The 26,468-nt window shown below is 45.5% G+C and overlaps 2 protein-coding genes across 2 annotated transcripts in view; both read left to right on the top strand.

Moving 5' to 3' along the window:
• HACL1 (2-hydroxyacyl-CoA lyase 1) overlaps positions 1–19,770 on the top strand; it is a 112,160-nt gene extending 92,390 nt beyond the window's left edge. The window contains exon 17 of the mRNA XM_030816851.1: positions 19,639–19,770. Coding sequence (XP_030672711.1) covers positions 19,639–19,695 — 57 coding nt within the window. The 3' untranslated portion in view covers positions 19,696–19,770. The remainder of the gene's footprint in view (positions 1–19,638) is intronic.
• Positions 19,771–19,872: 102 nt separating this feature from the next.
• COLQ (collagen like tail subunit of asymmetric acetylcholinesterase) overlaps positions 19,873–26,468 on the top strand; it is a 38,249-nt gene continuing 31,653 nt past the window's right edge. The window contains exons 1-2 of the mRNA XM_030816855.1: positions 19,873–20,028; positions 20,967–21,068. Coding sequence (XP_030672715.1) covers positions 19,960–20,028; positions 20,967–21,068 — 171 coding nt within the window. The 5' untranslated portion in view covers positions 19,873–19,959. The remainder of the gene's footprint in view (positions 20,029–20,966; positions 21,069–26,468) is intronic.

The raw sequence follows: 26,468 nt of genomic DNA, 5'->3' as shown, positions 1-26,468 counted from the left end.
TTACAGGCATGAACCACTACACCTGGCCTGCAGTGTGGTTTTAATTTTCATATAATGAAAATTATATACAATGTATAATATATAATTTAATTCTTATATAATGAATGAGACTGAAAATTTGCCCATTTTTCATCCGTCCGATGGGCAAAATTCAAAAGATGTAACATCAGACTGTTGGTGAAGGTGTGTGGAAACAGACATTCTCATCCACTGCTCCTAGGAGGGGATGCGAATTGATGGGGGCTTTGTGGAATTATTTGATGAATAATTTGATGAATTATTCACTCGTTAAACCTGGCTTTCCGTCTCTAGATTCGTTACGACTATTACTTAATATACATAGCATTTGAGATACTTCCCCTCAATCAAATGACCAGTATTTGTTGTACTGCCTACAATATGCTTGGCTACTTGTTATACAGATGGTTGGAGTTTGTGTGAGGGCAAAGCAATCAAGACAAGGAGATAACTCATCTATGTTCAAGTCAGACTCTACCATTTACCTGGGCACTTATTTGAGCTTCAGTTTACTTATCTCAGAGCTGTTGTAGGCCGACGCTTAGCACATAGTGAGTGCTCAATACGTGTTGTTGAGAGTTGTGACAGCTGGTGTTGGCAGGCTACCTAAGGTAGTTTAAAGACTGTTTTTGTATTCTGCTTTAGGCCACAAGAAAACACCAGAAAAAGTTACAAATGAATTAAGATTTAAATATAAAATGTGAAACTATAAAATTATTAAAAAAAACCTTGGGAATTTTTTTGGGTAACTTGGGTGTGTGGAAAAACCCAGAAACCATAAAAGAAAATAATTGTACATTAAATTCTGCTACATAAAAAGATAATGTGTGGCAAAAGCAAACTCAAAAGGCCAAAACAAACTAGGGAAAATATTTGCAAGCCATATAATAAAGTGTTTCTTTCCTATATATAAGAAAAATAATGTAAGAGAAAAATTGACAACCCAATGAAAAAAATGGAAAAAGTATAAATGGCTTCAAAATGTTTGAAAATATTCTCAGTCTCATTTACTATATGAGAAATGAAAATTAAAACCATGCTGAAGGCTAGGTGCAGTGGCTCACACCTGTAATCCCAGCACTTTGGGAGGCTGAGGCTAGCAGATCACTTGAGCCCAAGTGTTTGAGACCAGCTGGCCAACATGGCAAAACCCCATCTTACTAAAAAATACAAAAAATTAGTTAGGCGTGGTGGCACACACCTGTAGTCCCAGCTTCTTGGGAGGCTGAGGTGGGAGGATTGCTTAAGCTTGGGAGGTCAAGGCTGCAGTGAACTGTGATTGCACCACTGTACTCCAGCCTGGGCAACAGAGTGAGACCCATTTTTCACCTATCATATCAAGTAGGCAAAATTTGAGAGGTCGAACATCAGACTGTTGGCAAAGGTGTATGGAAACAGGCGCTCTCATCCACTGCTCCTAGGAGGGGACGTGAATTGATGGGGGCTTTCTGGAGATCAATTAGGCAGTATGTGTAAAAATTACAAGTGCTCATACTTTTTGACTCAGTATTTTTATTTCTAGGAATTTATGTAATGGATAGTCTTACCAACATCCACAAAGATGCATGTGGAAGGTTATTTAGTTACATTGTTTGCATCAGCAGATGTTTTCAAATCATCCAAATGCACATCAATAGGGGGCAGAGTGAACAAATTATGGTTCTTCCAAAGAAAGGGATATTATGCAGCCATAGAAAACAAAGTGGGGTGGGCATGGTGGCTCACGCCTGTAATCCTAGCACTTTGGGGGGGTGAGGTGGGAGGACCACTTGAGGCCAGGAATATGAGACCAGCCTGGGCAACATAGCAAGACCTCGTCTCTAAGAGAAAAAAAAAAAGAAAAGAAAACAATGTGCATGCATTTTATGTAGTTACAGAATAATTTCTCAGAAATACTGTGAAGAGCCTTGTGCACTGGTGTGTGCCTATAGTCCCAGCTACTCAGGAGACTGAGGAAGGAGGCTCGCTTGAATCTAGAAGTTCTGGGCTATAGTGCACTATGATGATGGGATATCCACACCAAGTTTGGCATCACCACAGTGTCCTTCCAGGAGCAGGGTGCCCCATTGCTCTAGGAGGGGTGAACCCGCTCAGGTTAGAAACAGAGCAGGTCAAAACTCCTGTGCTGATAGTGGGATTATGCCTGCACTCCAGCCTGGGCAGCATAATGAGATGTCGCTTAAACAAAATTACTGTGAAGAAACCAAGAGGGAGTACCATATGTATAATAGAATATTACAAGTAACCCTTTGAGTAAAAGGGGGAAAATATTATACCTACCTATTTGCTTGTATATGCATAAAATATTCCCAGAAGTATACATAGAAAACTAAGTAATGATTGATAATACATAATTGGAACTGGGTAGCTGAGGGAAAGGGATAGGAGAAAGAATTTTAATGTATACTTGTTTATATGTTTTGAATTTTGAATCACATGCATCTATTACCTATTCTAAACAATTAAACAAAACACCATCTGTACAAAGTTCTACCTTTCATCTGGAGCACAAGATGGAATTTTTTGTCTTTAAAAGTCCTTAGATCCAAAGCAGCAAGGAGAATTGAGATCTCAGGGAGTTTCCAGATTGGTAGAATCACAGGATTATAGTGCTACAAAAAGCCTAAGGTTGATCTTGCCAACTTGCTCAGTTGATAAGTGCTAGTGCTCAACTGAGTCCAAAGGGATCAGCCCTAGGTCCCCCAATTTCTGGAATCCAAGGGTTTTAGTGACTTTCAGACCAATGGGTAGAGATGCCAGTCTGTGCCAGTGGGCAGCCATGGGACTTCCAGGAACCCAGCCTCCCTCCTCCCCACCTGTTGTGGACCCTTGGACAATAGATCCTGGAGGTGGGGTTGGGGGTGCAGGGATGGATCTAGGGAAAGGGATAAGGTGGTTTTGAATTACAAGTGCCTATAGAGCTAAACTGTCACCACGGAAAAATGAAGCCATGGAAACGTAGTGGCTGGAAGCACAGGGTCTTTCCACGCAGTCACAGTTGTCAGCAGGTGTTGGAAATAACCCACCCTTTGGGCCCGATGCAGCTGGAAGGTTTTGTCTCTGACCTATGGCCAGATCTCCCAAATAATTCTACAAACTTGTCCTCCCCTGTCAAGCACTGGCAGAAGATTTAATAGCACCGGTTGATTTATGTTGGCTGCTGTAATCAAATTCAGAGTCAAGGCACAGCCAGCCATGGAGAGGTTTCTTTATGTTCCCTTGGCTCCTAATAGCATTGTCTCCGCCTTCCTCTCTACTTACCACATGCCATTTGGTCAAATTAGAACTTGAACTCAAAAAGCAGATACCTTTCTTTAGATAAGATCCAAAATAATTCTCTTGTCAGGGGAAAGGGGGATGGATTTGTTTCCTTGACTCTATGTGTGCAAAGGAGGTATTTTTGATATATGACTTATATAAAATAATGACCGATATGAGATGACAGATTTTCTTTCTTTTTTTTGTTTTTTTTTTTGAGATGGAGTCTCGCTCTGCCGCCCAGGCTGGAGTGCAGTGGCGCGATCTCGGCTCACTGCAAGCTCCGCCTCCTGGGTTCACGCCATTCTCCTGCCTCAGCCTCTCCGGGTAGCTGGGACTACAGGCACCCGCCACCACGCCTGGCTAATTTTTTTGTATTTTTTAGCAGAGACGGGGTTTCACCGTGGTCTCAATCTCCTGACCTCGTGATCTGCCCGCCTCGGCCTCCCAAAGTGCTGGGATTACAAGCATGAGCCACCGCGCCTGGCCGACAGATTTTCTTTCATCCTTGTAGTGAGGGTAGACTTTTCCTCTTCATGACATCTCTGTGGATTAGGGGTGGGAGACAGAAGAGAATAACCTTCTTATATTGTTTGCGGTGATTCAACGACCTGCTCAAGGCCTCTCAATGAGCGGCTTCAGGTTCCTCTAGGCGGCGCTGGTGCCTTAGCTCTGTGCAGCTCCAGGGGCCCCTAGACATTTGCCAACAAGGGAGTTGGGCTGACCTACTCCCAACCCTAATCCTTGTGAACATATCTTCTGGTTCTCTGTTGCCTACCTAAAATTTTTAATGGTATTCTTTTTAAAATTAGGAACAATTTCAAACATTCAGAGAAAGTAAAGATAATTGTTCAGGGAACACCAGTATGTCCACTGTTTGGGGCTGAATTGTGTCTCCCCCAAATTCATGTTGAAGCCCCAATAATACCCAGTACCTTAGAATGTGACTGTATTTCTTTTGGTTTTGGTTTTGTTTTTTGAGATGGAGTCTTGCTGTGTTGCCCAGGCTGGAATGCAGTGGTGCAATCTCGGCTCACCGCAACCTTCAGTTTCCGGGTTCAAATGATTCTCCTGCCTCAGCCTCCCAAGTAGCTGGGATTACAGGCACCCACCACCACACCTGGCTAATTTTTGTATTTTTTAGTAGAGAAGGGGTTTCACCATGTTGGCCAGGCTGGTCTCCAACTCCTGACCGCAAGTGATCTACCTGCCTCAGCCTCCCAAAGCGCTGGGATTATAGGCGTGAGCCACCATGCCCAGCCAGAATGTGACTATATTTGGAGATGAGGTCTTTATAAAAGTGATTAAGTTAAGATAAGGCCATTAGAGTGGGCATTAATCCAACTTGACTGGTGTTCTTATAAGAAGAGGAAATCTGAACACACAAAGAGACACGAAGGATGCGTTCTGAAGAGAGGCCATGTGAGGACATGGCAAGCAGGTGGCCATGCCCACGCCAAGGAGAGAGGCCTCGGGAGAAAACAAACCAGCCACACCTTGGTTTTGGCCTTCCAGCCTCAAGATCTATGAGAAACAAGTCTCTGTTGTTTAAGCCATTCAGTCTGTGGTACTTTGTTACCCCAGCCCTAGAAAACCAATACACGCATCGCATTGATTCTGCACTGGCTATCATTTTGCTGTAATTACTCTATTGTATATCTGTTTATTAATCTTTTTTATTGATGGATTTCAAGTGAGTAGCAGATTTGTCACCCTCTTTGAAGAATAGAGTAGGGGAGATAAACCCATGTTTGACTGAAGACCACCAGCACACCTGGTTGAACCCTCTCTGTGGTTGGGATAATCAGAGATTGTTTACTCAAGGGAGTTTTCAAACCAGGAAACTGAAACCCAGAGATGAACAGTCAGTGGGTTTGATTGGAAAGATGTGATTCTGGGCTTTGGTAAGTGGTTCCAACCTTAGCTGGCTGAGGCGACACTTCTGGCTCCTTTGGGTGCCATTTCTTCTGAGGTTTCCTGCTCGTTTTCTCTAGGTGGTGGTGGTGGAGGAAGATCTCCACTATGTGCTGGTAACTGAACCTCCAGAAGTCTCTGGAGTCAGACATCCAGATTCAATCCTGGCCTACTGCCTACTGGTTGTGTCTGACCTTGGGTGCATCCCTTAATCTCCCTGAGCCTTACCTGAAAATGAGGAGTACTGATATATACCTTGTGGGGCTGTTGTGGGGATCAAAGGATTGAATGGGGGAACATCACGGAATGTGTCCCATTGTTGGCACCTCACTACTGGGTTAGGGCAATGCTATCTATCATCTATCAATGTTATCTGCTATAACAGGTAAGCATTTTAGTGGCTTATCCTAATCAAAATTTATTTTTTTCTCACCTAACAGTCCAGTGTCCCTGGTTGGGGGCAGTGCACCTCCATTCTGGCATTCAGGGGTGCAGGCCCTTTACATCCTGTGGCTCCACTGTCCCCCAGGAATTGAGTCTGTGCACCCAGGCAGAATTATTGGCAAGAATAATGACATGCCCCCGTCTCTCTAAACTGCAGGGGGCTGGGAAATGCAGCTACTTCACAGGGCTCACTCTGGCCTATGGAAGAGGGAGCACACATTTTGGAGGGAATGTTAGCCTTTTCCACACAGCCCCAACTCAGAGAAGGTCCTCTGATGGGAAGTCAGTGGCTGGGAGTTAGTAGAGGAGGCAGCCAGCTAGCCCGGGAAACTGCCCCACCAGGCTAGAGCAGTGAGGACAGCAGGAAGGTTGGAAGTGGTTAGGAACCAGTGAGGCATCACCAAGGGTCAGGGTCAGATGACCACAGGAGGGCACCTCCTCCTAGGACTGTGTGCAAGATGGCTTTGGAACTCTGACCCCAATTCTGTACTAGCTATGTGGTCCAGATCAAGTGACTTAACTTCTCCAAGAGTCATTTTTCTCCTCTGTAAAATGGAGATAATCAGCTGTGAGGGTTAAATGCAATAATGCCTGGGAAATGCTGAGCGTGGGTCATCGTCATTTCATGATGTGGGCTTTGCCAAACAAGAGTCTGCAAGTATGCAGCGCAGGCAGTGCTCCTTCCCTTCATCTCAGGGAGGATGATACTAACAAGTCATGGCCCTCTTTCCTCAGAGTCCTTCTTAACACAGCATTCCAGGAAACCTGTATTCATCAGTGCAAGTTAGGCCAGGCGTGGTGGCTCACACCTATAATCTTGGCAGTTTGGGAGGCCAAGGTGGGCAGATCACAGGAGGCCAGGAGTTCAAGACCAGCCTGGGAAATATGGTGAGACCCCCGTCTCTACTAAAAATACAAAAAACAGCCAGGCGTGGTGTTTTTCCTGTAATTCCAGGTACTCCAGAGGCTGAGGCACTAGAATCTCTTGAATCCAGGAGGTGGAGGTTGCAGTGAGCCAGGATTGTGCTGCTGCACTCCAGCCTAGGTGACAGAGGGAGACTTTGTCTTAAAAAAAAAAAAAAATTTATAAAAGGCTGGGCACGGTGGCTCCTGTGTGTAATCCCAGCACTTTGGGAGGCCGAGGCGGGTGGATCACCTGAGGTCAGGAGTTCAAGACTGGCCTGGCCAACACAGTGAAACCCTGTCTCTATTAAAAATACAAAAAATCAGCCAGGCGTGGTGGCAGGTGCCTGTAATCCCAGCTACTTGGGAGGCTGAGGCAGGAGAATCGCTTGAATCTGAGAGGCAGAGGTTGCAGTGAACAGAGATCATATCATTGCACTCCAGCCTAGGCAACAAGGCAAAACTCTGTCTCAAAAAAAAAAAAAAAATCAGTGCAAATTAGCTGATGAGATGAAAACTCTTTGTCCCCAAGAGGTTAGTCTTTTATAAGACTCTCCTGAGTAAACAAAACCATTGGATCTAGAGGTGAGATTATAGAAAAAATTATTCTGAGACTGGTTAAAATGGTAAGGAAGACTTTATCCAAGACTATTGCAATAGGTTTAAAGACTGCTATTGTAATAGGACACAGACATCAACCTTAGCTCCATTACAACAAGGACAAGTGGGGAATTATAGCCAAGAAGCAGGTTGGGTGGGTCAGTGGATTAAAAACTACTAAGAGGAGACATCATGATAGGGGGATTTTGACTGAACCAACTTAACAGGATTCTTGCTGAAGGCAGACCAGGATGATCATTTCTCAAGGGTGGGGGAATTCTCTCTAAACTGACTTATCAAGATTCTGGCTATAACTGGACTCTGCAAGGATGGACACGGAAGCCCACGTTCAAGGCCTAGTCAAGAAGAGGGCTCAGGGGAACCTGACCAAAGCTTGGCCTAGGAAAGAATGGTTGTCAGTGGGAAGGTAGAACTCGGGTCCTCCTACCAATTTCTCTGCCCACCAAGGTTTTGGGATGGGACAGCAGACGTGAAGTGCTCCAGGGCTGGTGGGAGCCTTGGCACTGCCCCAGACAGAGAGATGTCTTTGCCTCTGGGTCCCTGGGAAGGGTGTGGGAGTTACCTATGCCACACAGGCTCTCTGTGAGGTAGTGGTGGGAGACACAGCAGGAGCAGCATGCAAAGCAGAATCCACTTAGGCCCCATTGGCAGGGAAGAGGCCTGTGTGTGGCAGCAGCAGGGACAGGAGTGCCTGGAACAGCTCCCGGGGATGTCGTATTCCAGAAGAGGTCTCTAGCCTGGCTGATAAATCCCAGAGCTGCAATTAAGACAAAATACTGTGAATGTGACACCTGCTGACAGCTGCAGGAAGGCCCCGGAAACTTGTATTGTGAATTAGATTTTGCAGGCAGCTTTGCTGTGGTGAACTGGTGCCAGGCTAAGGCACCTGAGGGAACTTGAGGGCAAAGATTGCTCACCAAGGGGGAAGAGGGGAGATCCTTCACCCCTGTGTAAGAACCATTGATGTCTCAGGAATCACAGACCCTGATAGATGCCAAAGTTGGAAAGGGCTTAGAGCTCATCTGGTCCAAGGCTTTCATTGTACATCTAGAAAAATCCAGACCCACAGGGGAAATAGGTTGTCCTAGGTCACACAGTGAGTTAGTGCCAGGGCTAAAGACCAGGGCTCTTAATCCCAGGCTGGCACACTTGACTGGAGAGCAATTAAAAGTAGTTGAGCATACATCCAGAAATTTGACTTAAATTCAATGGTGCATGCTTCGAAAGACAGAGACAATGCCAGAGAATGAGAAAAAGTGATGGACAGACAGACACAGAGACAGAGAGAGTAAGACAGACAGAAAAGAGAGTAGCAGAAGGAGAGAAACACAGAGAAGAGACAGAAGATATTCGTGAGCCTGAGCCATTAGGTTCAAATAGAGATTCAAACACCTGCCGAGTTGGACAGGACCCCAGCGATCATCTAGTCCAGCTACTTTTGTTTTTACAATAATGAAACAAAGTACAGATGAGTGGTTTACATATGTCAACCTTTTTAGAAAAAGTTTGATGCCGTGTGGTTAAAAAAAAACCAGTAAGTGCTTTTGGTGTGAAAAGTGGCAAAACTTCCATCTCTGAAGGTTTGCAAAATGAAATTTGAAAAATGAAGAGCTGCAAGAATATGACTCAGAATAGAGAAAGTCAGGAAAATGTGATGCAGATACTTCTGCAACTCTCTAGGACTCAGGACTGAGGACTCCCTGGCCTTATTGCTACTTTCTCTGAGGTGTTAGACCCAGTTTCTGAGAAGGACAAAGGGGAATTCCCCAGAGAAGGAACACAGCCTAAGCCTCACCTCCCACTTCTCCCATCTTGATACAGCAAGTCTCTGCTTTCAAGTATCAGCTCAAATCCCACCTCTTCCAGGAATTGTTCCTTGATATCTCACTTGGACCCTCTCCCCCTCAACTGTTACCCACTTCTTCCTTCTATAAATCCCTTCAGGCATCCCTGCCCTATGTTAGCCACTCTTCTTTTTTACCTTATGCAACAGTTATCCAAGAATATGTCGATAAGAGAGCCCTTATTCGGTGCCAGGAATTCCAAAAGCTGTAGCTCTAATCCTCACAGCAAACTATCAAAGTCGGCTTTGCACGCCCACTTTTTAAGTAAGAAAGCTTAGACTCCGAAAGAATGAATAACTTCCTCAAGGTCACACAGCTACTAAGTGGCAAAACCAGGACTTAAGCCCAACTTGGATGACTCCAGGGCCAGTACTCTTCCCGTGACACTGAACAACACATTCCAAGGGCAGGAACTGTGTCTAGTCATTGTAGCTTGCACAATTTGGTACTTACTGTGTTTCTGAATGAATAAAACAGTAAATGAATGAATGAACATAAGTGTCCTTTCTTTGGAAGGTTATAGTGCAGGGCTTGGCAAACTACAGCCTGTGGGCTGAATCCAGCCCGCCTCCTATATTTGTGTAAACTTTTACAAAACATGGCCACCCTCATTCCTTTATGTATTGTCTATGGCTGCTTTCCTGTACAATGGCAAAGTGAGGCTGTAACGGAGACCGTGTGACCCACAAAGCGTATTTACTATGTTGCCCTTTATAGCAAAAGTTTGCTGACTCCTGCTATAGCTTATGGTCTTTACTAAGCTGATTAAAGCAACAGTGCTTATTGCTAAGTAGTATAATAATAATCTTGTCTTTTATAATCTAAAATATTGTGTGTGTCCATGCTTGTGCACTGGGTGTGCCTATAAAGTACCAGATAGATTTAAGCGTGTAACCGGTATATGCCGCTTCATCCAAAAAGACTTGCCTACATGCCCTTTGGAAATCTATATATTTTGTTTGTTTGTGGTTTCGTTGTTGTTGTTGTTTTAGTTACGTTTAGCTTTGTCAGCAACACTTTGGCCCAGACAGGATGAGAGCTGAGACCCCTGGCCATGAAGGTCTTCCCTGAAGCAGAGGAGGGCAGGCTCCCCTTGGACAGTCTCGGTGGGGGGTTGACTTTGAGGCTTACCAGAGCAGTATTGACAAGGCAGTTTTTGAGCCAAATGAAAAGCAGCTTGTTTGACTGATTGCTCTCAATTTCCTCTTGGCTTGCAGGGGGATAAGTATCCCTGGGCTCCCAACCTCATATCCTCCCCTGGGCTGAAGGCACTCTTGTCCTCCAAGCCTCCCCTACAGCAGTGTTCATGGGCAGCTGGAGCAGGGCTGCCTATCCATTGCTGCTCCCAGGAGCTCAGGACTGGCCCCTGACCTCTGGCATCTGGAGCAGAAGCAACATCAAAGCAGGGATTGGCCAACTCCCACCCCTAATGCCAAACAGGCCAGGCACTGGGAGCACTCGGAGGCGTGACTAATCTCAGCCTGTCTCCGGCTAGCGTTCCCTGGCCAGTCTGCTTTGGGCCCTGCCTCACAATGACGGGCTCATCATTCAGCCTCGCTCATCTGCTCATCATTTCAGGACTGCTCTGTTACTCAGCAGGCTGCTTGGGTGAGTTGTGTGTACATGTGTGCACATGCGTGTGTGTGTGTGTGCACGGATGCACATGCATTGTTTTGGAAAAAAGACTCTTGGAAAGCAGACTGTACTAGGATGTTTTAGCAGCCTTTAAATTTTTTTTTTAAGTTTTTCTTTCACAGGGCTGTTTCTCATTGTGAAAGCCTTTAAATTTTAAACTGCTCAGCCAGTGTTGAAATTGCAATGCAAAGGGGTTTCACAGTAGAGTTGGTGTGGACCTGGCGTACATGCTCACAGGTGTGTGCACTTGTCTGTGTCCCTCTTGTGACCTTGACTTCAGGCTGGCTGGCTGGCAGCTGGTACCTTGGCTTTGAAGTAAAATCGTGTTCTGTGGTCTGGGCCCCCGCTGGCGTTGAGTGGCTGAGACAGTCTCCATCACTCTTGAGTGGACTGCCTTGGGTAATTTGGCTCAGAGGCACAGCCACCAAACCACAAATTGTTCTTTGTAGGTTGTATCCTTGTCTGCTCGGGGGCATACAGCAGAAGGCAAACTCTACCATGTTCTTTCAGAGAAGTTCAAATTACATGCAATTTTTAGGATCAGAATTTGTCTTTCAAGGTTTGTTGTGGGGATTGAAGGAAAATTGTAGGGTGCGGCCTTCTCTGGAACACGTGAACTGGGGGGAATTTTGGGCAAATTGCATTCAGTTAATGTAAGAACTTTACTGTGGCTGAAACCCAACTCACTACAATAAAGTCAAAGCACTCCGAGCTGTCATACAGCGTGTGCCCTTGGCCTTCTCTCTTCTGTTGGGTCTCTCTCTCTCATGCAAGTTCCTACAGGCAGGGAAAGGCCCCAAAAGAGGAGGAGGAAGTAAAAAGCTGACTAGTCCACCAACTGGACAGGCAGGTGCAGAACAGTTAAATGGCTGCACTTGTAATTCTCCCAACCTGCTGAGGCAGGATGCTTGTGTCACTTCTTTCCTTTGGCAATTTCTGTTGACACATTTGTTGGATTGAAGGGGTGGGAGGGAAGGCTACTTGTCTAGAAATCCTTTCTGCAGCATTTTGCCTGCCCCCAGGTTGGTGCACCCTACCGGACCCCTCTTGCTGTCAGGACTCATGCGGTCCTGGAGTACTTGATGGAAAAACAGAAGGCAGAAATGGAAATGGCTATTTCCAGTAACCTATTGTGGGGTTGGCCTTGCAAGAGGGTAGATGAAGATGGATACAGTGGTGGTTCTGGTGTCATACTTATTTTAAAAAGGGACTAAAGGAGGCCAGGTGCAGTGGCTCATGCCTGTAATCCCAACACTTTGAGAGGCTGAGGCGGGCGGATGACCTGAGGTCAGGAGTTCAAGACCAGCCTGGCCAACATGACGAAACCCCGTCTCTAGTAAAACATGACAAAACCCCATCTCTAGTAAAAATACAAAAATTAGCCCGGCATGGTGGCGCACACCTGTATTCCCAGCTACTCAGGAGACCGAGGCATGAGAGTGGCTTGAACCCAGGAAGCGGAGGTTGCAGTGGGCTGAGAACACACCACTGCACTCCAGCCTGGGCAACAGAGTAACACTTCGTCTCAAAAAAAAAAAAAAAAAAAAAGACTAAAGGACTTTGGAGATGATTTGGGCAAAACTCTTTGTGGTACAGATGAGGAAACTAAGTTTCAGTTTGAGTAAGTGAGTTGTGCTGGCTCACATGGCCACTTGCACCTGGACTTAACACTCTTTAATTCAAATCCATGTCTTTCCAAGAGTAAATTGGAGAGAATCGCTTTCCAAAGATGTGCCTCAGTTTCTTGAAATGAAACAAGAGAAAGTCTCCTTTTCAAGAATGGGTATTGAGTCCAAAGGGCAAAACCAGCATCATCAACAACAAAAGTTCCAAACATTTGCCCAAAGCCTGCATTAAACAATTACCCATAAGTTGGCAATGCACTGGCCACATACAACATGACCTTGATGTCTTTAAGTTGGGACATGCGGTCCTGAAGTTCTGTGATGGTTGGCATTTCCAAGGCAGCTGCCTGATGCTGAGCCACGTGCTGCTCCCAGGTTTCTGCAGGCTCCATGGAGATACGCACAGGATTGCTTTCAATACAACAGAGCCTCCTGGGGCTTTTCCAGACTGGAGCCTGAGCTCAGACACAATTCTACAGAGACGGTCCATGAGAAAGACCCACAGGCCACTCGGATGACACCAAAATAGACATGTGAAGTCCTGGCTTAGCTGACTGGGAGGGAGAAGGGAGGGGGAAGCTGCTCCCAAACACGTCCACCTGATGGAAATATTCTGAGCAGGAATGAGCTGTAAATAAACTAGGCTCCTAAAAACAAACTGCTCCAGGGAGTCAGGGGAGGGCAGAAATAGATGGCCTTCCCCTGCTGGGAAGAAAGTGGGTCAAGGGGGAAAGGGTGAGGGGGATGGGGTGGGGGAGCTGAACAATGCAGAGGCCTCAGCCAGAAATGCAGCTGATAATTTGTGGTCACTGAAGAGGTCTCCAGTTTCCAGGAAGAAAGGAGAGAAATGATTGCTTTAAATGATACAATGTTCTTCATCAGTGGAAGGCCACACAGGGTGCTGGGTGAAGGAAGGCACTGGAGGCCATATATGGTCTGGAAAAATAATGGTGATGAGTGCCTATTAGCAGTGTGGGCCTGCCAGCCTCCCAGGTGCTTTTGGAACACTGCAGCCTCAGCCCTTAGCTGTGTGCTGAGGCAAAAAAGAAGCAAAGGAGAAACTGTAGCCAGAGGACCTTAAAAACGTTCCAGGATTGGTGTGAGCCTGCCAGCCTCCTCCACCCTACAACTGAAGCTGCCCACTCCTAGCGACTCAACACTCTAGGAAACTTGGAGAAGCTTGACGAGGAATACATTGGCGTTCACGTCAAGTTCGGGAACAATGTATCCATATTATTTTACCACTGAGAAAAGTAGCCTGTGACAGCTGGAGCCGCCCTGACACTCAGAGCTGGGTGGGCATGGTGTTTTGCAACACAGAAGCGATGTCACAGAACACCAACGTCAGACAGGGTCACCCTGTGACCTTGATGGATCGAAAAGAAAGTAAGAATCACTTGATAATCACAACTGAACACAGACGAAAACAGGACTATCATCCAACCACAAAAGTAACTAAACATTCTCCTATCCTTGCTAATATGAGTGATTGCTGCTGTTTAAAAAACCAATCACAGCTTTAGCCTTGCTCCACTCTCTTCTTCTAGATATGAATTAAGATACTCAATTATAGAATGGCCCTTTCTTCCTGATGGCATCCAATTCAGAGTGAAGCCAGACTTCATTTCCTCACAGTCTCCCCTCAATCACTTAGCAAAAGCCCCAACCCTAGGATCAGTCCTTCCCAGCACCCTCTAACTGAGATGCCCCACGGTTCCTTCTGGTGTGTGTTCTCCCTCTTTGCAGTGAGTCAGTAAACCCAGCTTGGTTCGCTGAAGCCTTTGCTCAGAGGGCACTGATGCTATAGCCCCAAGTTGTTGTTATGGGACTTGTAGCTCCAGACCTTTATTTCTCCCACCTGCAGTCATGGTGTAGAGCTCAAGAGGAAGGGCTCCGGAACCAGACTGCCTGGCTCTGTCACTTACTAGCTATATGACTTCGGACAAATTGCTTAACCTCTTTGCCTCAGTTAGTGGATCTGTAAAATGGAGATGATGATAACAAGAGTAGTACCTAGCTCTCAGGGTTGCTGCAAGGATTAGGTGAATTTCTATGTGTGAATCATTTAAATGGTGCCTTGCATGTAGTGTTTGTCATTATTAATTCAGCAAACGTTTGTGGAGTGTCTAGTGTATGCCAGATACAGTGCTAGACCCTGGGGATAAAAGCTGTCTCCTGCTCTCCCAGAAAGCACAGTTTGGTCAGAGGGATACAAGGAAATAGTTTTTCCCCATGGAGGAAACCTAACATAGGGGTAAACCCAGAGAAAAACAGCAGGGCCACTCAATCTTGCCTGGGAAGTCAAGGAAAGCTTCCTGGTGGAGGCGGCACCTGAACACTTCTTGATGGGCTGCTTGTGGGAGGGCAGGGAGTGGGGTATAAGCAGAAGGCCTCTGAGCTCTGCAAGCCTTTCCAACTACGGATGCCATTTAGGTACTTTCTGCTTCCCACAAGGCCTGGCCCAGTGCCTGGCAAAGAGTGTGCTCAAATGAATAAATGTCTAACACCCATAAACTAGTGCCTGCTGTGACTTTTCTTTCTCAAACTCTGACCTCCGTTGCCCTGGGTACCCTGCAACTTCAAAACCACCCTTGATTCTCCCTGCTCTTTCCCTCCTGCAACACGTTGGCCCCCAGTTTCTCTGCATCAGTCCCTCCCTTCCTGTCCCGTGCCTTGCTGCATGCTCCCATTCTCCAAGCCTGTCCTCCCCACACCTGCACCTTCCCTGCACACAGTGTTCTCCAGCACCATTTTGATCCTGTCACTCCTTTACCCTGAACCTGCCGTGGTTTCCTACGACTTTCTGATTAAAGCCTAAACCCTTTTGTGGGGTATCCAAAACGGCACGATCTAGCCCCAAATTAACTTTCCAGCTTTCCTTGCATCCTGACCCCAACACTCACTATTCCTTTAAGATAAGAGCCTCCTCTTCAGTGCAATGGCACAATCTCGGCTCACTGCAACCTCTGCCTCCCAAGTTCAAGCGATTCTCCTGCCTCAGTCTCCCGAGTAGCTGGGATTACAAGCATGTGCCACCACAGCCAGCAAATTTGTGTATTTTTAGTAGAGACGGGGTTTCGACATTTGGTCAGGCTGATCTTGAACTCCTGACCTCAAGTGATCTGCCCACCTCGGCCTCCCAAAGTGTTGGGATTACAGGCATAAGCCACCACGCCTAGCCTGTTTGACATATTTTGGAGTTCCTGTCTGCCTTGCCTTCCTCAGGAGAAACTCCTCCCACAGCCTCTGTTGAGCTGGTGACAGACCCTGAGATCCTGCTAAAGACTGGGTCTGAGCCTGGTCCAGGGCAGGCTCTGCTTAGCTGCCCCCATGACCTGTCACCTGGCTGGGCAAACAGATTCCCTGTGGTGGATGTTTGAACTAAGACCCACAAGGGGATGTTCCAGACAAAGCAGATGGGGGAGGTAAAAGAGGTGAGGCAAGACTGGGTCAGCCATCATGGAGAGATGGGCGCGAAGACGCCAAAGAAGATGGAATGGATCAGATGCACGGAAAGAAGCATAAAAGGGGAGATGGGGGACAGGGGATGGAGGAAGGTGAGAGAAATACCAGGACAGTGTCATGTCCCATTGACTCATTGGCTCCAGCTCTTTCTGACAGTTGTTAACTTTACAATAAATCTCCTTTTTCTCCAGAGGCCATGTGAGTGAAGCTCTGCTTCTCACAATCCAGGTAGCCCTGAATGGAACACAGTCTCTCTCCTGCCATTCCTCCCGCTCCCTGGGGAGCCTCCCCTCCTTCCATCAGCCACCTCCCCAGCTAGCCCTTCAAGGCCTAGCGCAAGTACCCATGACTTTGCCAGATATTTTCGTGGTCTGGAAGACTTCCTGTCTAAATTCTCCTTGCTCTTCCAGAATTAGCATGAATACCATCTTTCCCAAAAGATGGCCAGGTCTATCCCAGCTGGTGGCCACCTATTGTTCCTGTTTTTCTGAATTCCTTCAGTCCCTCGTTAACTTGTATGACCTGGAGTGGATGCTGCTTTGGCGTTGAGTGCTGGGTTCTATGGAACTTTTTGTGACCAAGCTAAGCACCAAGCATTGGATAGGCCAACAGTTTTCACTGGGGCCATTTTGGAAATTTTCAAGGTATTTTTGGTTGTTGCAAAGGCTGGGATGGGTAGCACCACTGTCTTTGTTGAGCCAAGTCAGGAGTGAGAGCTGTCTTGCAAAGGGTGGGACAGAATTGTCCCACATCCTACATGACTTTGAAATGTCCCAAGGAACATTTGTACTTATATGTAATTATCTCAATTCTAGAACTGAATTCTCTTTTACACAGCTTTTTTTTTTTTTTTTTTTTTTTGAGATGGAGTCTCGCTCTGTCACCCAGGCTGGAGTGCAATGGCGCGATCTCGGCTCACTGCAAGCTCCACCTCCCGGGTTCACTCCATTCTCCTGCCTCAGCCTCCCGAGTAGCTGGGACTATGGGCACCCACCACTACACCTGGCTAATTTTTTTGTATTTTTAGTAAAGACAGGGTTTCACCATGTTAGCCAGGATGGTCTTGATCTCCTGACCTCGTGATCCACCCATCTCGTCCTCCCAAAGTGCTGGGATTACAGGCATGAGCCAACGCACCCAGCCTTGTGCAGCATTTTTAAAGCACTGTTATAATATAAATTGAGTTTTCTAAGACTACAATTACAGGGTAATGGTTGTACTTTATCTAGTCGGGAATTTTACCCAGTGTTGTTTATTTTTTCAGAAAATCACATCACATGGTGGACACATTCCTTGTAGCATGAGAATTGCCAATACCATAATCTTTATTTGAGCTGTTGCATTCACTGTGATTTCATGTAAGTGTGAGCATCAAACTACAGCATTATGTATTCTAATATGGTTGTGTCTGACCACTTATAATCAAAATGTTTACTTTTGTATCATAAATCACTTTCTTTTATTTATTTATTTGTTTATTTATTTATTTATTGAGATGGAGTCTCGCTCTGTTGCCAGGTTGGAGTGCAGTGGCGCAATCTCAGCTCACTGCAACCTCCGTCTCCCACGTTCAAGCAATTCTTCTGCCTCAGCCTCCTGAGTAGCTAGGACTACAGGTGCTTGCCACCGCGCCCAGCTAATTTTTGTATTTTTGGTAGAGATGGGGTTTCACCATGTTGGCCAGGATGGTCTCAATCTCTTGACCTCATGATCTGCCCGCCTTGGCCTCCCAAAGTGCTGGGATTACAGGCATGAGCCACCGTGCCTGGCCCATAAATCACTTTCTTATATTTCTCTTTTACATAGAATTAAGAGCACTGTATTGATTTTTTAAATCGTCTGTCAGCGTGCTGTATTATTTATGAATTTCATTTCCGGATAATTAAGGTGTCTTTACAAAATATTTCCCATAAAAGGTCGCATTAGGCCTGAGAGGGCTGAGGGCCTTTGGCACAGGCCAGTGGAATGCTCCATCGTCAAGGGTGCGAGGGAGTGTGTGTGCACGGAGCTACCATTCCTGTGGACACCGCACGACCTGGCAACTTCTGGGGAGCACTTAGCACTTGTCTAGTGTCTGAGGCAGGTCCTGGAGCACAAGGTGGAGATGGCCGGCAGATGCTGGCCCCTGAGAAATAAGACAGAAAACTGGGTTCAGGGCTGAGAGCATGTGGTGGTCAATGTGGCATGCATGTTCTGTGAGGTCAGAGGTTTCGTGAAGGGATGGAAGTGAAGGTACATCATGACACCAAAACTGAGAACTGAAAAACCATAGCTTTGGGTGATTATGGATATTGCTGCTATGAACATTTTAATACATGCATTTTGGTGAAAACACACCCACTTTTCTTTTTTTTTTCTTTTTTTTTAGGGCCATTTCAAGAGAAATTTACTTTTTGGTATAAAAATAAAACTATAACCATTCAAGCTGGCTCTTAACTAAAAAGTTTATCTTGAAAAATTTGCAATAACCCCCACTGGGTTCATTAGGTAGGGACACAAATCAGGGCTTTCTCAGTGCAAACACCAGAGAACATATATATGGTCCTGGCCAATGCCCATCATTCAGAGATGCCAGGGAGGAGATTCAAGCTTGGAGTCAGAACCTGAAACTTTAAAGATCACTTGCAATCATTATTCTGAATGCACCCACTTTTCTACTGGTAAAAACCTAGGAGTGAAATTGCTGGGCTAGAGTATATGTCTATGTTCAGCTTTAATAGAAGATAACGAGCAATTTTCCAAAGAGGTTGGATCAATTTACATTCATGGCCAGCTAATGTGTGATAGTTGTGGTTGTTCCACATCCTTGCCACATTTCTTATATTCTGTCCTTTGAGTTTTAGCCATTCTGGTGGATGTGTAGTGGTAACAACCCAATGAACATCAGTGATGTTCAGCAGAATGGATGAGTAGGTTGTAATATAGTCACTCAGTGGGACGCTATTCAGCAGTAACAATGATAAATAGCAACCTAGATTATTACCATAGACACTATGTTAAGAGAGAGAAACCAAAGACAAGAGTTCATATTGTATGATTCCATTTACATAAAGTGCAGAATTAGTCAAAATGAATCTCTGGTGTTAGAATTCATGATGGGAAGGGGTGCAGAGATTGGAGCTTGAAGGAGCTTCTGGGTGCTGGGGAATGCTGTTTCTTGACCTGGGTGCTGGTTTCTAGGACACATCCACCTTATGGAGATCTGTTGAGCTGTAACTTACTGATCTGTGTACTTTTTGTAAGGCATACTTCAACATTGAATATTTACTAACATTGAACATGGGCGAGACTTTTTGTAAAAATAAAGCTACAAAGGTTCAGGGCCCTCCCTTTATTTCCTGACACTGCAGATTAGGCTACCCATATATTGAGACATTAAACCATAACTCTCCAGTGAAATGAGTGACACATGAATGTGTTTGTAAAGTCTAGAGTCACTGTGTGTGTTTTAAATCATGAGTCTGGGTGTCCTGTAAGTAATGCTGCCACTGGCCCTGGCTGCCTCCCTGTCTAAACAATTTCCTTCTGAGTACAATGTTAAAGTTATTAGCAAGCATTTTCTTCTCCTCAACTACTGGGGGCATATGATGAAGTCTGTTTGAACTTTGCATTTCCTGCTACATCTACAAAGTGACAAGTCAGTATCTGAGGAAGGAGAAATGAACCTTATAATGGTCACAGTATCCAGACAAGCCATCTGCTTCTTTATGAACCATCTTAATCCAGCAAAGGCAAGGGCAAGGGAATAATTGCTATGTCAAGTAGCCAACAGGAGGCCCACCCACATCTAACAGGCTAGAAATTAGATTTGGAAGTCTGGAGTGGCAGGATGGGTCTTCCCTGGGCACGGTGGATGTGACAGAGGCCCAGCACTGACCACATGCTAACAAGCAGCAGTTTTCTCTCAACAGCCCTTCCCGGCCTGGATCAGAAGAAGCGTGGTGGCCACAAAGCATGCTGCCTGCTGACGCCTCCTCCACCACCACTGTTCCCACCACCATTCTTCAGAGGTGGCCGAAGTCCGGTGAGTACTTTGGGATTTATGAGAGGACAAAAAGTGCAGGCTACTCAGTGCACACCACACAGCCCCGCCTGCCTGCCCCACTCGACCTGAGCTGCCTCCGGAATCTTTTCTGAGAGCCTCAACCCTCCACTGTCACTCAGAAGTCGAGCCCCGGAATGGACATTTTGCAGTTCCTGGGGTGTGTCCATTCTCCAAATATCTTAAACAAATGATGGAGGGAGATTCTTCTCAGCAGGAATTGGATTTGGCAGTTTCTCATCTTCTCAAAAACCACGAGGTGAATTTATAATATAACTTCCTGGGTTCCCATCAGCTGCTCAAATATGGAATTTCCCCTTCTGTTTTTCTTCTCCCTAAGTGTTTATGAAATTCCCTTCTGCAGCCTGTGTCTAACACAGACCATTTCCATGAAGTGACTCAGGAAATAGTTCTCCTGTAGCCACACTGAGGTGTGAGAGGGAGCAGAATTTGGAAAGAAAGGACCAGGTGAGGAAAAGAGCAAGATTCGGGAAACTGGCCTAGAAGACAACAGCCAGGGCATTCTGGGGACTTGGGAGTCTCAGCTCTTTCCCAACGCTCTTTCTCCTGAGCTGTCCAATTCAGGAGCCACTAGCCATATGTAGCTATCTGGCACTTGCAATGTGGCTAGTTCGAGTTGAGATGTGCTGTAAGTGTAAAATACATACTGGATTTCGAAAGAAGTAGTATGAAAAAAGAATGTAAACTATCTCATTAGTTAACTGTCTAATATTGAATATATGTTAAAATGATAATATTTGGGTTTTGTTGGGTTAAAGAAAGTATATTATTAAAATTAATTTCACTTTTTTCTTTTTACCTTCTTGAAAGGTAAAAAAGTGACTAGTAAACAATTTAAAATTACGATGTTGCTCTTATCGGTGCCTCATGTTAGTTATGTTTCCATTGGACAGTGCTAACCTAGACATTGGATAGAGGCCCCTGAAATGAGCTTCCTAACTCTATCCAAAGTGGCTACGAGGTGTCTGTAATCCATACAAGCCAGGTTCGTCTCAAGAGCAGATGAGAGAACAGAAACTGGTAGCCCAAGATGTCATCTTCTTGGGGCAGTCATTGGGGTGTCAGGGAACTGCCAGGCTTAGAGACCTGAACCCGGAGCAGGTCTGTGTCCAGGATGGTGACCCTTCCTCTGTCCCCTACGCCTGACCTCTAACTCTGTGTTGCTTTGTACTGAAGCTTCTCTCCCCAGACATGAAGAATCTCATCCTGGAACTGGAAACCTCGCAGTCCCCGTGCATGCAAGGCTCGCTAGGCTCCCCTGGGCCTCCTGGCCCCCAGGTTGGTGCACTCTACCGGACCCCTCTTGCTGTCTTCTGTTTAGAGCAGGAAAGCCCACTGCACAGAGCCTCTTAGTGTCTGCTCTTTCTCATATGATACAAAGCCATTTTTCCTTCTCTCGCTTGCTTCCTGCTCCAAAGCCACTTGGATAGAACACTGGCCCTTTGCTGGGTAAATTCTGGCCTCCCAGCCTTGATTTCCTCATCTATGCAATGGGGATAATAATTGTCCCTACAGTACTGAATTTTGGGGGAATCAAATAAGGATGCCACCTCTATGGATATGGTTTTTATTATAGTTACAATCAGACAAACACTTGATGACAACGCCCCTTATGTAACCATTGACCCCTCCTGTGGACCCAGAGGTGCCTGCGTTCAGCACAGGAAAGTGGAGGCGCAGAGGAGATTGTTTCCTGCCTCACTGGGGCCCCAGGTATTGCTACCAAGTAGCCCACCCCTCCCCACCAAAGCTAAAGGGGAGAGTGAGAAACAGGCAAAATGCTGCAGAAAGGATTTCTAGACAAACAAGAGTACCCTCCAGAGACCCTACCCCACAGAGTCCTGGCCCCTCTGGCCTGCCTCCAAGAGTGTGCTCCATCGGTGAGGGACAGCTGGGCCTGAGCCTTCCATGGGGAGGAGAAAGAGGGTGTAAGGAGCAGTTAGTTCCCCAAGTGCCTTCCCATGCAGGGGGCGTAAAAATGACATCACCCACCTGGGTAAACACTCCTGTGGCTTCCGGACACTTGAAGGCTCACCTGGATTACAAAGCCCCACAGGAGGGGACTCTGGCCTGTATCGCCTACATCACCTCATACCACCTCCATTGTCTCCTTGACTCAGCCACAGTGACCATCTCTCGAGTTCTCAAATACCCCAAGCTTGCTTTAGCCACAGGGCCTTTGCACTTGTGGTTCCTGCTGTTTGGAATGTTCTTTCTGGTTTGTATCATGGCCAGCTCCTGTTGGCCACTCAGGACTCAGCTTCTATGCCACCTCCTTAGAAATGCCTTCTTCTACCACCCACTCAACCAGTTAAAGTAGTCTCCTGCCCACACGACCACTGCAATCACTCTCTGCCACAATGACCTACTTTAATTCTCTGCATGATTTTCTCATCCCATTACAGTTTTCTTATTTGTTCTTCTGTTCCTGGTCTCCCCTCTGTAAAATGTAAGCTCAATGGCAGGGGTTGGCAAACTATATCTGTGGATCAAATCCTGTGGCAAAGTTTCAATAAAACGTCGAAGTTTTATTGTCAGTGGCTGCTTTTTCACGACAAAGGCAGAGTTGAGTAGTTGTGACAGAGACCAAATGTGGCCTACAAAGCCTAAGATAATGACAATGTAGCCTTCTAAAGAAAACCTGTATCAAACCTTGGTCTGTGGGAACGGAGACATTGTCCATCTCACTCACTATTATATTCCCTGTCTACAACAGTGCATGGGGTTGGGATAGGTTCTCCATAATTGCTTGTTGGATACAAGAAAGAAAACAGGACTTTGAACCTAGAGTTGGCCAGAGGCTGCCACAGAGAAGCTTGGAAGCCTGCAGAAAAGCAAGATGAGAATCCTCGGAGGTGCATTTCTATCTTCCCACCTTCAGCAGTCTACACTAACAGGTCTCAGGCATGCTAGAATCCGTGGAATATAGGAAAGAAAAGGGGGATTTTCTGCTGACCTCAGGACAGTGGCTCTCTGGTCACACACATCTCTAACCTCGTGAAATCCCCTTTGAATCACATGGAGACTGTGTTGCCCAACTGCAGGGTCCTGTGTAGCCACCTTCATGTCCTTAGAACACAGTGTGGATGCTGTCCCTACTCAAAGTGAGGTCTGTGAACCAGCAACATTGGTATCATATGGAGCTGGTTAGAAATGCAGAATCTCTTCCCCCTGACAAATTCATTCTATCAGAATCTGCATTCTAACAAGATACCACCCCTCCACCAAGTGAATGGAGTGAGTCATCTGCACATTAAAGTTGGAGAGGTACTGAGCTAGAGCACAATGACCTTGTGAAATAGTTCTAGTCCACTTCAAGAACAGAATTAAGGCTTGGAAGAATCAAGAGAATGGAATGAAAACCCCCCTCTTCCCTATCCAGAAATAGGTGAATAAACCAAAGATAGTGGTTCTCAAACTTATCTACGCATTACGATTCCCTGGGGGAGCTTCAAAAATTACTAATGCTTGTTCCTCCTCCCCTGAAATTGCTATTTATTATTATTGTCATTATTATTATTGGAGAGAGAGTCTCACTGTGCCACCTAGGTTAGAGTGCAGTGGCTTGATCGCAGCTAACTGCAGCCTTCACTTCCTAAGCTTAAGTGAGCCTCCTACATCAGCCTCCCACAGGAGGGTGGGACCACAGGTGCACATGCCATCATGCCTGGCTAATTTCTTAATATTTTGTAGAGACAGGGTCTCACCACATTGACCAGGTTGGTCTCAAACTCCTGGGCTCAAGCAGTCCTCCCACATTGGCCTCCCAAAGTGCTGAGATTATAAGCATAAGCCACCCCACCCAGCTTGAGGTTGTTATTTAATTGGGCTGGGTTGGGGCCTGGGCTTTGGGATTTTTCAAACATCTCCAGAGAATTGTAATATGCTGATAGACTTGGGAACCACTGGCTGAGGGGAGCTGTTGTTATTTGGACAAGTTTTGTAGAAATCATATTTCAGGGAGGGAGGTTCCAAGATGGCCGAATAGGAAGAGCTCCAGTCTACATCCCTCAGCGTGAGCGACACAGAAGATGGGTGATTTCTGCATTTCTAACTGAGCTTTGAAGAGAGTAGTGGTTCTCCCAGCACAGAGTTTGAGATCTGAGAATGGACAGACTGCCTCCTCAAGTGGGTCCCTGACCCCCAAGTAGCCTAACTGGGAGACACCTCCCAGTAGGGACCAACTGACACCTCATACAGCCAGGTGCCCCTCTGAGACGAAGCTTCCAGAGGAAGGCTCAGGCAGCAACATTTGCCGTTCTGCAATATTTGCTGTTCTGCAGCCTCCACTGGTGATACCCAGGCAAACAGGGTCTGGAGTGGACCTCCAGCAAGCTCCAACAGACCTACAGCAGAGGGTCCTGACTGTTAGAAGGAAAACTAACAAACAGAAAGGACATCTACACCAAAATCCCATCTGTACGTCACCATCATCAAAGACCAAAGGTAGATAAAACCACAAAGATGGGGAGAAACCAGAGCAGAAAAGCTGAACATTCTAAAAATCAGAGTACCTCTTCTCCTCCAAAGGAGTGCAGCTCCTCGCCAGCAATGGAACAAAGCTGGACAGAGAATGACTTTGATGGTTTGAGAGAAGAAGGCTTCAGATGTTCGGTAATAACAAACTTCTCCGAGCTAAAGGAGGATGTTCGAACCAATCGCAAAGAAGCTAAAAACCTTAAAAAAAGATCAGACAAATGGCTAACTAGAATAAACAGTGTAGAGAAGACCTTAAATGACCTGATGGAGCTGAAAACCATGGCACAAGAACTACACAACGCATGCACAACCTTCAGTAGCCAATTCAATCAAGTGGAAAAAAGGGTATCAGTGATTGAAGATCAAATGAATGAAATGAAGCGAGAAGAGAAGTTTAGAGAAAAAAGAGTAAAAAGAAATGAACAAAGCCTCCAAGAAATATGGGACTATGTGAAAAGACCAAATCTACATCTGATTGGTGTACCTGAAAGTGACAGGGAGAATGGAATCAAGTTGGAAAACATTCTTCAGGATATTATCCAGGAGAACTTCCCCAACCTAGCAAGGCAGGCCAACATTCAAATTCAGGAAATACAGAGAACGCCACAAAGATACTCCTCAAGAAGAGCCTGCCTTACAAGAGCTCCTGAAGGAAGCACTAAACATGGAAAGGAACAACCGGTACCAGCCACCACAAAATCATACCAAACTGTAAAGACCATCAATGCCATGAAGAAACTGCATCAACTAATTAGCAAAATAACAAGCTAACGTCATAATGACAGGATCAAATTCACACATAACAATATTAACCTTAAATGTAAATGGGATAAATGGTCCAATTAAAAAACACAGACTGGTAAATTGTATAAAGAGTCAAGACCCATCAGTGTGCTGTATTCAGGAGACCCATCTCACATACAGAGACACACATAGGCTCAAGATAAAGGGATGGAGGAAGATCTACCAAGCAAATGGAAAACAAAAAAAAAGCAGGGCTTGCAGTCCTAGTCTCTGATAAAACAGACTTTAAATCAACAAAGATCAAAAGAGACAAAGAAGGCCGTTACATAATGGTAAATGGATCAATTCAACAAGAATAGCTAACTATCCTAAATATATACGCATCCAATACAGGAGCACCCAGATTCATAAAGCAAGTCCTTAGAGACCTACAAAGAGACTTTACACTCCCACACAATAATAATGGGAGACTTTAACACCCCACTGTCAACATTAGACAGATAAATGAGACAGAAAGTTAACAAGGATATCCAGGAATTGAACTCAGCTCTACACCAAGCAGACCTAATAGATATCTACAGAACTCTCCACCCCAAATCAACAGAATATACATTCTTTTCAGCACCACACCACGCCTATTCCAAAATTGACCACATAGTTGGAAGTAAAGCACTCCTCAGCAAATGTAAAAGAACAGGAATTATAACAAACTGTGTCTCAGACCACACTGCAATCAAACTAGAACTCAGGATTAAGAAGCTCACTCAAAACCACTCAACTACATGGAAACTGAACAACCTGCTCCTGAATGACTACTGGGTACATAACGAAATGAAGGCAGAAATAAAGATGTTCTTTGAAACCAACGCGAACAAAGGCACAACATACCAGAATCTCTGGGACACATTCAAAGCAGTGTGTAGAGGGAAATTTATAGCGCTAAATGCCCACAAGACAAAGCAGGAAAGATCCAAAATTGACACCCTAACATCACAATTAAAAGAACTAGAGAAGCAAGAGCAAACACATTCAAAAGCTAGCAGAAGGCAAGAAATAACTAAGATCAGAGCAGAACTGATGGAGATAGAGACACAAAAAACCCCTCAAAAAATCAATGAATCCAGGAGCTGGTTTTTTGAAAAGATCAACAAAATTGATAGACCGCTAGCAAGGGCAATAAAGAAGAAAAGAGAGAATAATCAAATAGATGTGATAAAAAATGATAAAGGGGATATAACTACTAATCCCACAGAAATACACACTACCATAAGAAAACGCTATAAACACGTCTATGCAAATAAACTAGAAAATCTAGAAGAAATGGACAAATTCCTCGACACATACACCCTCCCAAGACTAAACCAGGAAGAAGTTGAATCCCTGAATTGACCAATAACAGGCCCTGAAATTGAGGCAATAATTAATAGCCTACCAACCAAAAAAAGTCCAGGACCA

This window comes from Nomascus leucogenys, chromosome 8 (genome assembly GCF_006542625.1).
Source record: "Nomascus leucogenys isolate Asia chromosome 8, Asia_NLE_v1, whole genome shotgun sequence".
In the NCBI taxonomy this organism is placed as follows: Eukaryota; Metazoa; Chordata; class Mammalia; order Primates; family Hylobatidae; genus Nomascus; species Nomascus leucogenys.
Note: the sequence above shows the minus strand (reverse complement) of the source record. Positions and strands in the feature narration are given on the sequence as shown.